This window comes from Carettochelys insculpta, chromosome 9 (genome assembly GCF_033958435.1).
Source record: "Carettochelys insculpta isolate YL-2023 chromosome 9, ASM3395843v1, whole genome shotgun sequence".
NCBI classification, from domain to species: Eukaryota; Metazoa; Chordata; order Testudines; family Carettochelyidae; genus Carettochelys; species Carettochelys insculpta.
Window position 1 is genome coordinate 29,226,777 of NC_134145.1, and position 14,730 is coordinate 29,241,506.

General features: G+C 46.4%; 1 protein-coding gene across 5 annotated transcripts in view; it reads right to left on the reverse strand.

The window, feature by feature from the left end:
• Positions 1–12,675: 12,675 nt before the first annotated feature.
• SSX2IP (SSX family member 2 interacting protein) overlaps positions 12,676–14,730 on the reverse strand; it is a 38,861-nt gene continuing 36,806 nt past the window's right edge. For 2 of the 5 annotated variants that reach the window (XM_075002501.1, XM_075002500.1), the window contains exons 14-15: positions 13,864–13,984; positions 12,676–13,620 (exon numbers count right to left, since the gene is read on the reverse strand). In XM_075002501.1, coding sequence (XP_074858602.1) covers positions 13,572–13,620; positions 13,864–13,984 — 170 coding nt within the window. In that variant the 3' untranslated portion in view covers positions 12,676–13,571. The remainder of the gene's footprint in view (positions 13,621–13,863; positions 13,985–14,730) is intronic. The other 3 variants (XM_075002498.1, XM_075002499.1, XM_075002502.1) reach the window with 2 other exon arrangements.

Genomic DNA, 14,730 nt, shown 5'->3' on the forward strand with positions numbered 1-14,730 from the left:
TATTTCTCTTGTGGTCATTTTTAGCTAGAATAGTTCACTGGATCCTGGTCATCGGCCACAGCAGTCCACTGCAGATGGTGATTTTTAAATCTCGCTGATCATCTTATAAATAGGTATATGATTTTCTCCATTACTACAAGTGTCAGGGCTGTAGGTAGAACAGTTCCATGATGCATCAGGAGGAAGGTGGTTTGCAAATGACACTGGGTTTTTTTTGAGGTTGCAATAAATAGGTCATCTTGGAGCATAAGTTTGATTTTTTCACTAGGGCTACATACACACTAGAGAGTTTTGTTGGCAAAACTCGTTGAACATCTACACACAAGATGTATTTTGTCAACAGAAACTGTCAGCAAAAAAGCCATGTAGATGCTCCGGGGAACAAAGCAAATTGAAAGATTGATACACTTTTACGTGTAGATGTGATATGTCAACAGGAGTTTTGTTGGAACATCTCTTCTGACAGTAACTTCTGTTGACAGATGCTTCTAGAGCAGATGTAACCTACAATGCTGGTAGTTTGCTTTAGAGAAAATCACTACTTCTATTAAAAGGGACCAAAGTATTATTGATAGGTAGACATCTAATGGGATTTTCTAATAGGCACTTAAAAAGATTTTCTAACAACCAGGGAGACAGGTACCTTCCTTGCGTAGAAACTTCTGAAAAAAAAAAACACTAGACACTAATCTGCATCATTCGATAGCTTAACATCTTTGAAAACCTATGTCCTCCTAGCTGGTGTTGCTTCACTTCCCAGACTACAGTGATAGTGCTGGTCTTTTACTGCATTATGGTGAATCAGGAAGGAGCATCTTGGAATGCTAAAAGTTTGGGCTAATTTCTTCTGCATACTTTCCAAATTGGCAGTGGATAAGGAGAAACCTTTCTTCAAATGGTAAGCATTTATTTCCTCACTTTGGTCAAAACTTAATTGCAACTGAAGTCACCAGAAATCCTCCATTACCTCAGATTGGATGTTTGGCTTCAACATAATCCAGGGTTTAAGAAAAGCCAGGCACACAGTAATGAATATACCACATTACACTATACCATGTTTGTAAAGACGATGGGTTTCCAGATAATGAATCCTAGTGCAGCTTTTAATTTTTTGAGCCCGGTACATTCCAGTTGGCCATTTTATAACCCATAATGGCTAAACTCTTAACAGATTAAAGTCAGGACAATGAATAATTCAATTGAGACAAATAATCTTACACCTGGTCATCCTCCCATAGTTGGAGAAAGCAGCAACATTTTTATCAAGAAGACTGAAAAGGCAGCCAAGAGGCCCATATTACTTGCTGCAAATTAAAGATTGCGTGGAATCTTACTATGCTATACTATTAATATTAAACTGAGAATTCTCCCCTTAATATTGTGCAGATGCAGTATTAAGTTAACCACTGGTAGTGGTATTAGTTTAGTGTGTGTTGATCTTACGTAAATACAATTATCCTTAGTGGAGGAACTCTACCCCTAATCTCCTCAGTTTCTGGGCCTCAGTCTATCCATCCTCTCACTCACAAAGCGGAATCACATGCTTCTCCTATTCTAAAATCAGGAATCAGGTTTCAGTCCCCAGATAGTAATTGCAATTTGCAAAGCAGCTCTAACCTAGGTTCAGACCTTCCAATTCTGTGCTTAATTAACAATGCTTAATACTAAAGATAGCTCCTTAAAACTAAATAAATTTAATACAAAAGTATTTCAAAGAAATACTTAAATCTTTAATCCTTAAAAACAACAAAACAGGCTGTATTTGTAGCTACCTTTCCTCAAAGACTTAACATTCTTTAGATCTGGGAAGGCCCAATTTCTTCAGTCGCTCTGTTGAATCTCACTCTACCAGCTTGCCCCCCTAGTGTGTTTTTCACAAATCAACCCTTCTCGCCCCAAGAAAGGTTTTCTGTTTAGTGTTCTCTTCATCCCCAGGCTCCACACTTTGGCAAAACAAGGTTGGCAACTTGTTGGGAACCAGAAACAAAATCCTGGAGCTCCCATGGTCTTCAAAGTCTGAGTTGAGGTGTCCTTATCTAGATCTCTTGTGTTATCTTCCTGTTTGTTCTCATACACACAGGAAATTCAAATAAACCACCATCAGTATATAGCAGCTTTATCTCACTGACCAATCACTTCCTACCCTAACTATAGATCAGTATTTGTACGTTATCACACATGCAGTACCCAAATAGTACAGGACTGATTATAGGTTTACAATTACAGGATACTGTGCGTGAAACTCATTATTGACCTCCAGTTCACTACCATATGCTTCAGTGGCACACATACTTATAAACACACCCTGCTCATCAAGGCATTCAATTAAAATTAGATGTACATGTTCTTGTGACTCCTCAGAGGTTTGCTGTACCAGTAGAAGAGGGGTCAGCAATCCTTTCAAGGTGGAGTGCTGAAATTTGACCTTCTGACCACTATGGCTGTGGCCACACTTGGCCAAAACTTTGAAATGGCCACGCAAATGGCCATTTTGAAGATTACTAATGAGGCGCTGAATTGAATATTCAGCACCTCATTAGCATGAGGACGCTTCTGACTGTGGCACTTTGAAAGCGCCGCTTTCGAAAGCGTGTAGCTTGGCATGGCTACATGGGGCTCCTTTTCAAAAGGACCCCACTCCTTTCAAAAATCCCCTTATTCCCCTTTCAAAAAGGACCCGTGTAGTCACGCTCAGCCGCGTGCTTTCGAAGTGCCACAGCCAGAATCGTCCTAATGCTAATGAGGTGCTGAATATTCAATTCAGCACCTCATTAGTAATCTTCGAAATGGCCATTTGCATGGCCATTTCAAAGTTTTGGCCAAGTGTGGCCACAGCCTACATATGGTCCAAGAGCCAGTGATACTTTTTAAAGTCACGAATAGTCCTACTTACAACAGCTTCATTAATAAAGATGCAGAGTGGTGGCATTAGCTGGTCTTTGTTAATCCACAGGCAGAATGGCTTTGAGCAAGCTCCCAGCTGCTTGGGGTGGAGGGGTGAGGCTGAGTTCCCATCTCATGTGCCAATGGAAAATCGGCTCATGTGCCACTCATGCCAGTGCTTGCTGACCCCTCATCTAGTATATTATATGTACATATCCTGAAGAATTGTAAACAAATTACTAGAGATTCAGCTGCTCTCAGCTGCTACTATTCAAGCAACACAAGAAATTTGATGAGTAATGAAAGAGAAGTTACTCACCTGTGTAGTAACGATGGTTCTTCGAGATGTGTCCTTGTGGGTGCTCCACAGTAGGTGTCGGGCTCGCCTTGGCGCCACAGATCAGAAATCTTTAGCATCTCTGTTGGGTCACGCATGCGCCGATGTGCACCAGTCCTTCACGCGCCTTCGGTCACATGCGCAATCCAGTCCCCGCCAGTTCCTTGACCAACCGCCCCGGATGCTTCTGAAAAACACGAAAACAAAGCTCTGAAGCAGGGAGGATGGGCGGGTAGTGGAGCACCCACGGGGACACATCTCGAAGAACCATCGTTACTACACAGGTGAGTAACTTCTCTTTCTTCTTCGAGTGGTCCCCAGGGGTGCTCCACAGTAGGTGACTACTCAGCAGTGACCCCAATTAAGGAGGTGGGTGTCCGCTTATGTGCAGCTTGCCCTTGATAGGACTGCTGTTGATAGGCATGTATCCTCATCGAACACGCAGTGCATGGCATAATGCTTGGCAAAGGTGTTGTAAGATGACCCAGTCACCGCTCTGCAGATGTCTTTTAACGCAATGCCTTTGAAGAAGGCCGTCGACGTTGCCATCGCTCTTGTGGAGTGAGCCCTGGGCGGAACTAGCAGAGGGGTCTTACTGAGCTCATAGCACAGTCTTATACAGGATACGAAGTGATCTGAAATTCTTTGTGAGGATAGGCCTTCCCCTTTCGACCTGGGTGCAAGAGACACCAGGAGTCTGTCCGTTTTCCAGAAGGGCTTAGTTCTGTCTATGTAAAAGGCCAACGCCCTCCTTACATCTAGTAGGTGCAGCCGCGCCTCTTTGCTGGCGTTGTGAGGCTTAGGATAAAATGAGGGTAATACTATTGGTTCGTTAATGTGGAACTCTGAGGAAACCTTTGGAAGGAAAGCTGGGTGTAATCATAAGATCACTGCTTCTTTTGAGAAAACTGCAGGGTGGCGTTGCCATTATTGCTGCGAGTTCACTTACCCTGTGGGCTGACGTGATGGCAAGAAGGAAGGTTGTTTTGAGGGTAAGTAGCCGGAGGGGTGCCATGGCCAATGGTTCAAAGGGTGGTCCTGACAGCATGTGGAGGACCAAGTCCAAACTCCATGACGGCGATAGCGGTTTCCAAGGGGGGTACAGGTTTACCAGCCCCTTTCGGAACTGGGTGACCATAGGATGGGCAAATATGGTTGGTCCTTCCTCTTTATGTTGAAACGCTGATATAGCTGCAAGATGGACCTTTAGAGAAGATAGGGAGAGTCCATCTTGTTTGCGCTCCAGCAGGTAGTCTAGAATTGCAGTTATAGGGACGCCCTGAGGCGCCAACTGCTTGGAAGAGCACCAGGAGATGAATCGTTTCCACTTTTGCTTGTAAGTCCTTCTGGTGGAAGTCCTTCGACTGGACTCCAAGACGTGTTTCACTCCCTCCAAACGTGCTCTCTAAGGCGCTGAGCCATGGATTAGGCACGCCTGTAGGCGGAGTCCTTGAGGATGTTGGTGCACTATGGACCCCTGAGCCTGTGTGAGAAGGTCTGGCACTACCGGTAGGGGGAGTGGCGGGCGGCATAACATGCACAGAAGCAGAGGAAACCATTGCTGTCGGTCCCAGGTTGGGACTATCAGTATTATACGTGCTCTCTCTCTCTTTTGGCTTTCTCTAGAACCTTGTGAATGAGTGACGTGGGAGGGAACGCATAGAGTAGAGGGTCCTTCCATGGCACCGTGAAGGCGTCCCCCAAGCATCCCTGTCCTATGCCCGCTCTGGAGCAGTACTGAGGGCATTGTTTCTTGTTTTAAGTGGCAAACAGATCTATTTGTGGAACGCCCCCATTTGTGAAAAACTTGTTGGAGCAGATCGGCACGGATCTACCACTCGTGCGTGAGTGCAAATTGCCTGCTTAGCTGGTCTGCCTTCACGTTGTGGACATGGGGTAGGTATGAGGCATTCAGCGTTATATTGTTGGCAATGCACCAGTTCCACAACCAGACTGCCTCTGTGCATAGCGCACAGGATCTGGCCCCTCCTTGCCGGTTGATATAAAACATGGTGGTGGTGTTGTCAGTATTTCTCCTGACTACTTTGCCGTGCAGGTATTTCCGAAAGCGCCCGCACGCGTTGAACACTGCTCTGAGTTCTAGTATGTTTATGTGCAATGTCTTTTCCAAGGGGGACCATAGGACCTGAGTTACTTTGCTGCCGATGCGCACTCCCCATCCCATGTGGGACGCGTCTGCCATAAGAAAAATCGCGATTTGTGGCTGGTGGAAGGGCACCCCTACTAGTAAGTTCTTGGGATCTGCCCACCATGCCAGAGACCTGTGCACCTCCGCTGTGGGCGATACTGCCCTGTGGATAGTATGGACTATTGGTTTGTAAATGCTCGCCAGCCAATGCTGCAGGCTCTGCATATGCAGCCTGGCATTCTGTATCATGAACGTGGTGGTTACCATGTGCCCCAACAGTTGTAGACGTGTTAGGATTGGCACTGTGGGGCTGTATGTCATCACTTGTACCAGGGATCTGATGGTGCGGAAACGGGCCTCGGGCAGGTATACTCTTGATGTAGTAGAGTCTATGCATGCCCCTATGAACTCTATATTCTGCGTAGGCTTGGTCTTTGATTTCGAGAGGTTGATAACTAGGCCCAACGAGGCGAATGTGTTTGTAGTGACGTGTCTCATGCGTAGGACCTCTGTCTGTGAGGCCCCTTTCAGTAGGCAGTCATCCATGTATGGAAAAATGAACACACCCTGTCTGTGTAGGTAAGCTGATACTACCGCCAGTGTTTTGGTGAACACTCTGGGTGCCACAGAGAGACCGAACGAAAGAACTCTGTATTGGAAGTGCTCCCTGCCTACTGTGAAGCAGAGGAAACGTCTGTGTGCTGGGTGAATAGTTATATGAAAATACACGTCCTGCAAGTCGAGGGCTGCAAACCAGTCTCCATCGTCCAATGCCGTAAGTATGGAGGCAATTGTAATCATCCTGAAACGCTGTTTGCGCAGATGCCGGTTGAGGGCCCGTAGGTCCAGGATTGGTCTCCAGCCCCCTGTCTTCTTCTCTGTTAGGAAGTACTGTGAGTAGAACCCTTTCCCTTGGAATTGTTCCGGAACTCTCTCCACCGCCCCTATGAACATGAGATGGTCCCCCTCCTGTTTTAATCTTGTCTCGTGCGAGAGGTCTTTGAAGAGGGACTGGGTGGGCGGTTTCGGTGGACGTAGTGATTGGAAGGGGATCGTGTATCCCGTGGCTATAATCTCCAGTACCCATTTGTCTGTGGTGATGTTTTGCCATTGAGAGTAGAATGGTTTGAGCCGATGGTGGAACATGTGCTGGGATTGGCATTGAGGGATGGTGTTGATATTGCAGTCCTCAACATACCCATCAAAAATGCTGTCTCAGGACTTGCCCTGAGGGTGCGCGACCCTGCTGGGGGTGTCGTCTGGGGGCCCTATACCGTTGCTGCTGGTGGTGGCGCCCTTGGTCATAACTGCGTTGGTATTGTGTATGCTGAGGTTGATAAGCATAGCGCCTTTGCTGGGGGTAAAACTTCTTCCTCCTGTATGGAGGGGATATATACCCAGGGTCCTAAGCGTGGTTCTCAAGTCCTTGCTGGAGTGTAGGACCGAGTCAGTTGAATCTGTGACTAACTTCTGTTTATCAAATGGAAGGTCTACGATTTTTGTTTGCAGATCTCTGGGAATGCCGGACGTCTGGAGCCACGATTCCCTATGCATTACCACTGCTGTTCGTGAGGCCGCATAGCCCTCTTGGACGACCACTTTTAGCACCGGTTTCTTATCCTCTGGAAGGAAATACATGAGGGAAGCAAGTCTGTGGTTTGACAGGTGTGCTGCATAGTTTGCCATTCTGAGCAGTAAGGTAGAGGAGGAATAGGGGATAAAATGTGTCTAATTTCCTCGCATCTTTTCCTGATCCTCCTGATTTATATTGGGTGTCTTGGATCTCTGCTGTGAGGATTCGACTACCAGGGAATTTGGTTGGGGGTGGCTAAACAGGAATTCCATGCCCTTGGCTTATCCGCCCTCTTATTTGTGGGAGGGGTAGTGGCTGGAGTTTGCCATATGTTGGTGGCTGATTCCATAATTGCTTCATCTAGGCTACGTCTACACGTGCATGCTACATCGATGAATAACGTCTACACGTCCTCCAGGGCTGGCAACGTCGACGTTCCACTTCGACGTTGGGCAGCACCACATCGAAACAGGCGCTGCAAGGGAACGTCTACACGCCAAAGAAGCACACATCGAAATAAGGGTGCCAGGAACAGCTGCAGACAGGGTCACAGGGCGGACTCAAAAGCAAGCTGCTCCCTTAAAGGGCCCCTCCCAGATACAGTTGCACTAAACAACACAAGATACACAGAGCCGACAACTGGTTGCAGACCCTGCGCATGCAGCATGGATCCCCAGCTGCAGCAGCAGCAGCCAGAAGCCCTGGGCTAAGGGCTGCTGCACACAGTGACCATAGAGCCCCGCAGGGGCTGGAGAGAGAGCATCTCTCAACCCCTCAGCTGATGGCCACCACGGCGGACCCCGCTATTTCGATGTTGCGGGACAGGGATCGTCTACACGTGCCCTACTTTGACGTTCAACTTCGAAGTAGGGCGCTATTCCCATCCCCTCATGGGGTTAGCGACTTCAACGTCTCGCCACCTAACGTCGATTTCAACTTTGAAATAGCGCCCAACACATGTAGCCGTGACGGGCGCTATTTCGAAGTTGGCGCCGCTACTTCAAAGTCGCGTGCACGTGTAGACGCAGCCCTAGTGGGATAGCGATCTTAGATGAAGCCGGGGGTCTTAAATTTTTCAGTTTATGATGTTTCTCCTGCACCTCCATTATGTTAATGTCCTGTGTTTGTGCTACCCTCTTGAATAGTTCTTGGAATTGCCTAAGATCATCCCGGGGGGGGGGGAAATATCCCCGGGGACAGTCCCCTCATCTGGGGAGGACGAAGAGGCATCACTATGATATACCTCCCTTAATTCCTCCAATTCCTGGATTTGTTCATATGCTTGCCCTTTTGAGGATTCAGAGGGGAGGTCCAGGGCCTGTGGACCAACATCCACCTAGGGAGGCTGTGTCCTTCTCACGGAGTGAGACTGTGTGAAGGGGTGTTGGTGAGGTGTGGGTGGGGATCTACTCCTGGACCTGGACCCCCTGTGCTGGTGTTCAGTATTGTAGGGATGGCCATAACAGCAGGGGCAAGGGCCCAGTGATGGGGATCTAGACCATGATCAGAAAACGTACACATGGGGTCTAGATGAGCGTGACAATGCTGATAGCGGTGGGGATGCTCTGTGATAGTATTCATAAGGGTCCCTACTGGAGATTGGTGAAGGCTGTCTGAGCCAGGGGGATGGCAGTTGAAGGAACAGGGATGGAGGTCTGAGGCAGGCCATTGGAGTTGTTGCCCGATGTATTTCTGGGAGGGAGCTAGGCAATAACAGCAACACGGTGGCCTCCGGGGATGGGCTGCGGTGCCGTGTTTTGGCCTTTGCTTTTCCCTGTCTCTGCAAAGCAGGCGCCGCCCCATCCCGTGCTGGGGACCTCGGCGCCGTTGTGGGTGCTGCACTCGGTGCCCCTGTGCATGGCGCCACGTGGATAGCTTCCTCCAGCACCGTTGGGTCCTGTGCTGGGCACCCCTGCTACAGCACAGTCAATGCCCCAGGGCTTGGTGACATGGGAGTTAGTGCCGCCGATGCCGGCGCCTGTGGCGCCCCCGCTGCCAACTGCTTAATGGTCGGAAGCTCCGGCGCAGCTGCGTACGCTAGTCATCCCGCTTTGAGCAGCCCACGGCTGAGAGCCCTGTGCTCCGCTCGTCCTGCTTGCAGGTGTTACCAGCAAGCATTGAGCTGGAGAAAGCTTCCTTTTCTTTTGTACAGAGGTTAGGGAAGCCGCCTTCCTCTTGTGCCATCCTGAGGGCCCCTCCTTATGGGGATTCTCCGATGGTTCAGGTTGGAGGGCCTTATCAAATAAAGTCATTTTTAGCCTCATCTCCCTGTCCTTTCTGGCTCTGGCCATGAGCTTGGAGCAGCGAGGACACTTTTGTGGAACGTGGGTCTCCCCGAGGCAAGGAATGCACTCGCTATGCCCATCTGAGGCAGGCATGGCCTCGCGGCATGATGCACATTTCTTAAACCCCGGCGAGGACATCTCGGCCCAGGCGTTTAGTCTTTGAATGTTAATAGGGCACTTAACAACCAATCAGTCCTGGCAAAAAAACAAACGTTCGCGGCTTTTAGGATAACAGACCGCTTAAGGCGGCCGCCTCTGTTCTTCTTTCTTCCTTTTCCTTTTCCTTTTTCTTTTTCTTAAAACACTATCTACATTTAACGAAACAACTTTAATAATGCTAACTAAACTATCAAAGTAATAAGTATTAACAAGATTAACAAAATTTAGAGATAGTTTTATCTTTCTCAGGCGTTGGAGCCGGAATGCAATCCGTCTGCAGCCGTTGGCGGTTGAGAAGGAACTGGCGGGGAGCGGATCGTGCATGTGACCGAAGGCACGCGAAGGACCGGCACGCATCGGCACATGCGTGACCCGACGGAGACTGCTAAAGATTTCCAATCTCTGGTGCTGAGGCGAGCCCAACACCTACTGCGGAGCACCCACAGGGACCACTCGAAGAAGAACAGTTTAATCCTTTAAAATCATTATTACCCTAAAAATCTACAATGAGGAGAAGTGTCAAGTATGGGTGCCCAGCCAAGTTCTTTAACAGGAAACTAAGCTCCCCTGTATATTGTATACAGCCATTTAATTAAAACAGCAGCAGCATCTAGTGGCCTACTGGAATAATCACATTCATATTATGTTATTCATATTCATGAATATTCAACTACATTTTAGAAAGCAAGAAATCTATAAGTGACTTTAAATTCCTAGCTCACTCCTTCCTCTCTGTTAAGGGATCTTTTACAGTTTTCAATATATTCTTTAGTTAATGAAATGCCTAGCTGCGTCTACACGTGCACGCTACTTCGAAGTAGCGGCACCAACTTCGAAATAGCGCCCGTCGCGTCTACACGCGTCGGGCGCTATTTCAAAGTTAACTTCGACGTTAGGCGGCGAGACGTCGAAGTCGCTAACCTCATGAGGGGATCAGAATAGCGCCCTACTTCGACGTTGAACGTCGAAGTAGGGACCGTGTAGACGATCCGCGTCCCGCAACGTCGAAATTTCTGGGTCCTCCATGGCAGCCATCAGCTGGGGGGTTGAAAGATGCTCTCTCTCCAGCCCCTGCGGGGCTCTATGGTCACCGTGGGCAGCAGCCCTTAGCCCAGGGCTTCTGGCTGCTTCTGCGGCAGCTGGGGATCTATGCTGCAGGCACAGGGTCTGCAACCAGTTGTCAGCTCTGTGTATCTTGTGTTGTTTAGTGCAACTGTGTCTGGGAGGGGCCCTTTAAGGGAGCAGCTGGCTGTTGAGTCCGCCCTGTGACCCTGTCTGCAGCTGTGCCTGGCATCCCTATTTCGATGTGTGCTACTTTGACGTGTAGACGTTCCCTCGCTGCGCCTATTTCGATGTTGGGCTGAGCAACGTCGAAGTTGAACATCGACGTTGCCGGCCCTGGAGGACGTGTAGACGTTATTCATCGAAATAGCCTATTTCGATGTCGCAACATCAAAATAAGCTATTTCGACGTTGGCTGCACGTGTAGACGTAGCCCCTGAGAGCAAAAGTTGACCAGGACAAGTTCTGCACGTTGATTTATGAGAGTTAGTCGTAAACTGGTGGCATCGGGGTACTGTTATGCAATTTCAGTACAGGAAATGGTTCACACTCATATTGATTAATTGGACGGAAATAGAATATCATGGCTATGTGGTTAAAGATGCTGTTATTTTGAAAAACTTGCTGCATTAAGACCATCTGAATGACTAACTTCCAGAAAAGGACAACTAACAGGCCTGGAGCATATTCTATGGGCTTGTCTGTACTTGCTGGAAAATGAAGGTGCTGTGGTTGATCTTCCAGAGTTCTATTTTGTATGTCTGGTGTAGATGTGGCAAAACTGACCTCTCTGGGCTCAGCTGTCAACCCCTGTACTTCACGCGATTGCATTGAATATGGGATGTTGACGCGAGACTTAAGAGGCTTGGACTTCACTCGGGAAGTAAGTCAATTCCAGCTACACAAATGCCATAACCAGAACTGCGTATCTGAAAATTGACTTATTTCCCTAGTACAGATTTAGCCTAAGCAGACCAAAGTTCACAATGCATGTGGCTGCCGATATCTTTAGAAGTGCTTCATGCCGGAGATACTATACCTGTGCTCTGGAGTTTATAATGGCTTCCAATTAATTGCTGGCTGAAGTTGCGGTGTAAGACTGATCAGTAAAATTCTAGCAATTTAAAGACCTCCTCTTCCCCTTCCTCTCCAGGGTATGCCACAGCATTTGAGAGCAGCTGAGTTACCTGCAACAACTGCACCCAAGTTTGAAGGGAGGGAGCCAATGGCACCAAGGGCTCTTAATGCTGGAGTTAATGTCCCTGCCCTTAGTCAGAGAGGCCTTTTTCCTCAGGTGCTCCCTCAAGGGACTGGGCAGCCCATTGCATGCAGAGATACAAATGACAGTGACAGAAGAGGAGTTACACTCATACTGGCTTGCGCGTGCAAGGATTTTGACAGATAAAAGAAAATTCAGTGTTGAAATATATTAATTGTTCTTGCAGCAAAGATTAGGCACATTTTAGAGAAAAACAAAATGAATAAAATTTCAGAGACCAATGCCCAAAGAAAAAAATATGCCAAATGAGAATTAAGGGTTGCTATTCCAGAGTCCAAGACTTCCTTGAAACAAAAAAGGAAGCCTCCAAAAAGCAGCAGTACCTTCACAGAATGTCTATAGACTTATTTCATTAGATGCTGGTTGTACCCATAAGATGCTGTAACACAGGGCCAAAAGCAACATATTTTACTGTTTATGCATAAAAGACTAAGTGCAATTAATATCTTAATGCTCTGAACTCATGTACCAGAAAGGAATGGTAATATGCCTACCCAATAGCTGACCTCAACTGCCTCAATTTGTCCCTTCAGAAATCACAGTTAACCCAGAAAACATTTTTTCTGTTATGACAGTTGTGGTTTTGTAGCAATATTTATGCCATATACCTAAATAAAATACCTTAATATAGAAAAGCTTTGGAAGCTCCTGATAGGGAAAAGAGGTCATGAAACAAAAACCAATTACAGAAAACACCAACCGTTTTGCTGTTGATATGTTGCAGCCTGTCAAGTTGAGTCCTATCCCTTTTTTCTGTCATTTCTATTCTTCCACCCTCTCTTCCCCCTCCAAATATTTATTTTTATTTCTACCTACCCTGTCACTCAGACCTCTCCCTTATGAATGGCCACTTCATGGAGCGATGATCATAATGGGTTTTCTTAAATCAAGGCAAAAATAACTTCAAGTCCATTAAAAAGCAAAAATACATCATGCAGATGTTGTAGGATGATGACTGTTTACAACTGTTTAATACAAAAAGATTATGCTGTACTGCAAGAGCTGAATGCACATAAATATGGGACTACATTTCTTAGAATATACTTTTCACATTTATTGTCCTGTTATGTTTCAAAGAATTTGATTCTTGACTGAAACAATTATAGTCCTAACACATCTGTAAACAGAATATCAATATAAAAACAGTTTCAACTGGCATGAAAAATACTATGATTACAGATGCATATGTTCCATTTCATGGCATCTTATCAGAATCATTTATGTTGTCTATTTACAAACATACAAAGTTCTTGCACTTTAATCATTGGAAAGCTATGAAAGAGGTACTTTCAAGTCACGTGACTTAATAAATATATAAACTATTCTGTTAAAAATCTACAGTATACTATACATTCAAGTTGAGACAAAATGCTAGCTACACTTGATATAAATTTACATTTACAATAATTAAACAATTGCTAAAAGTGCTACCTTTGCCCGCGATGAAAAAACTAAGCTTCCAGTGTTTTAACAACCAAAAAAACCTCATACATTCCCTTATTCACAGAATCTGAGCTTCTGTTACTAGAATATCCACACCTTTTTTAATTTATTTTAAAAAGAAATCTTTCAAAAGTTGCAGACAAAGAAGGGACAAGTAATTGTTTAAAAAATTAAAGGTCACACCCACACACTGCAATTCAGATAATCTCTTAGCTCACTCAAAAGGAGGCTCAAACTCAACACCCTGTTTAACCCTATAAAGAAAAGTTTATGGACACAGACAGCTGACAACCCTAGAAAATCTAAGGCAGTTTAGCCATATAACAGAGAACACAAGATTTAGCAATCAACTGTGACTGAGGTCTTGATGCATTATTCAGTTTCTTCTTTGTTGATTCCTTCTATTGCTTTGGCTTGCTTTTTTCAGTAGACAGTACAGCACTCGAATTGCTGGAAAGAGAAAGTTACAGGGTAACTAACAGTCCCCTTTATAAATGTAAGTCAAAAATTGTTTTGAAAGTAGTTGAAAATTGCATAACAATTACAATAAATAATATTCTACTGTAAGTCTTGTCACAGTGTATAGTTTAGATCTTCCCCAAGCTATGGTCCAGTTCTCCAATCACTATTACTTCAGAAGAGCAGTTCACACAAAACTATACAAGTAATGAGCAGTGATATAATTTCAGATACCTGTTGTGTGGGATATGCTGAATTGTCTGGCAAAGATCCTCTGATGTTGCTATGCTAGACAAACAATGAAGCTTCTTTTGCCGAGACCTGAAGTTTGTTAACTGATTGTCCGGCTCAGAACCTGCAAGACATACGAGTAAGTTATTAAAAAACCCTGTAGTTACGAAAGTATCTAAGGGGAGAAATTCTTCCACAACACCTATTTTCTCCCAACAATAGTAAATATGCACATTTATTATTGAATGTACTGAACTAAAATGTTAAAAATCAGTACAGAAGCACACCAAGCACGACCCCCAACAATCTTTCCTGTGGAGGGAGCCGCCCTCCCCCTGTGCTTGGCGAGCCCCCATAAAATGTGCAGCACAGATTGCCTTCATCCCATGCAGGCCAGGGCATGCTGCTGTCTGGAAACCTGGTCCATACTTTACCGCCGGCACGTGGGGCAGTGGGGCTGGGGCCACATGGTGTGGTGGGCTGGAGGCTCCCCTGCCAGCCTCATGGTGCCTGTGGGGGAGAGGGCTGCCCTGTACAAATGTGAAGCGCAGAAAAGAAATTTCTCAGCCTCTCTTACAAGCATGACGCCCACAGCCCAGCCACCAAGTGGTGTGGTGGGGCAGGGACTAGCCCACCAGACACACAGCGCCAAGGGGAGGGAAGGGAGCTAGCCACAAGGTGCGGTGGGGACTAGACCCCTGACTGCATGGCACCTGGAGGGAGCTGGGATGTCCCACACAAACGTGAGGAGCAGAAAAGAAGTTTCTTGGCCTCTTCTGCTACATCCTGTTCAGGGAAGAATCCTTCACCCCACACAGGTCAGGACACGTAGCCCTGCTGTCTGATGTGCCGCTGCCTGGTCCCAACAGC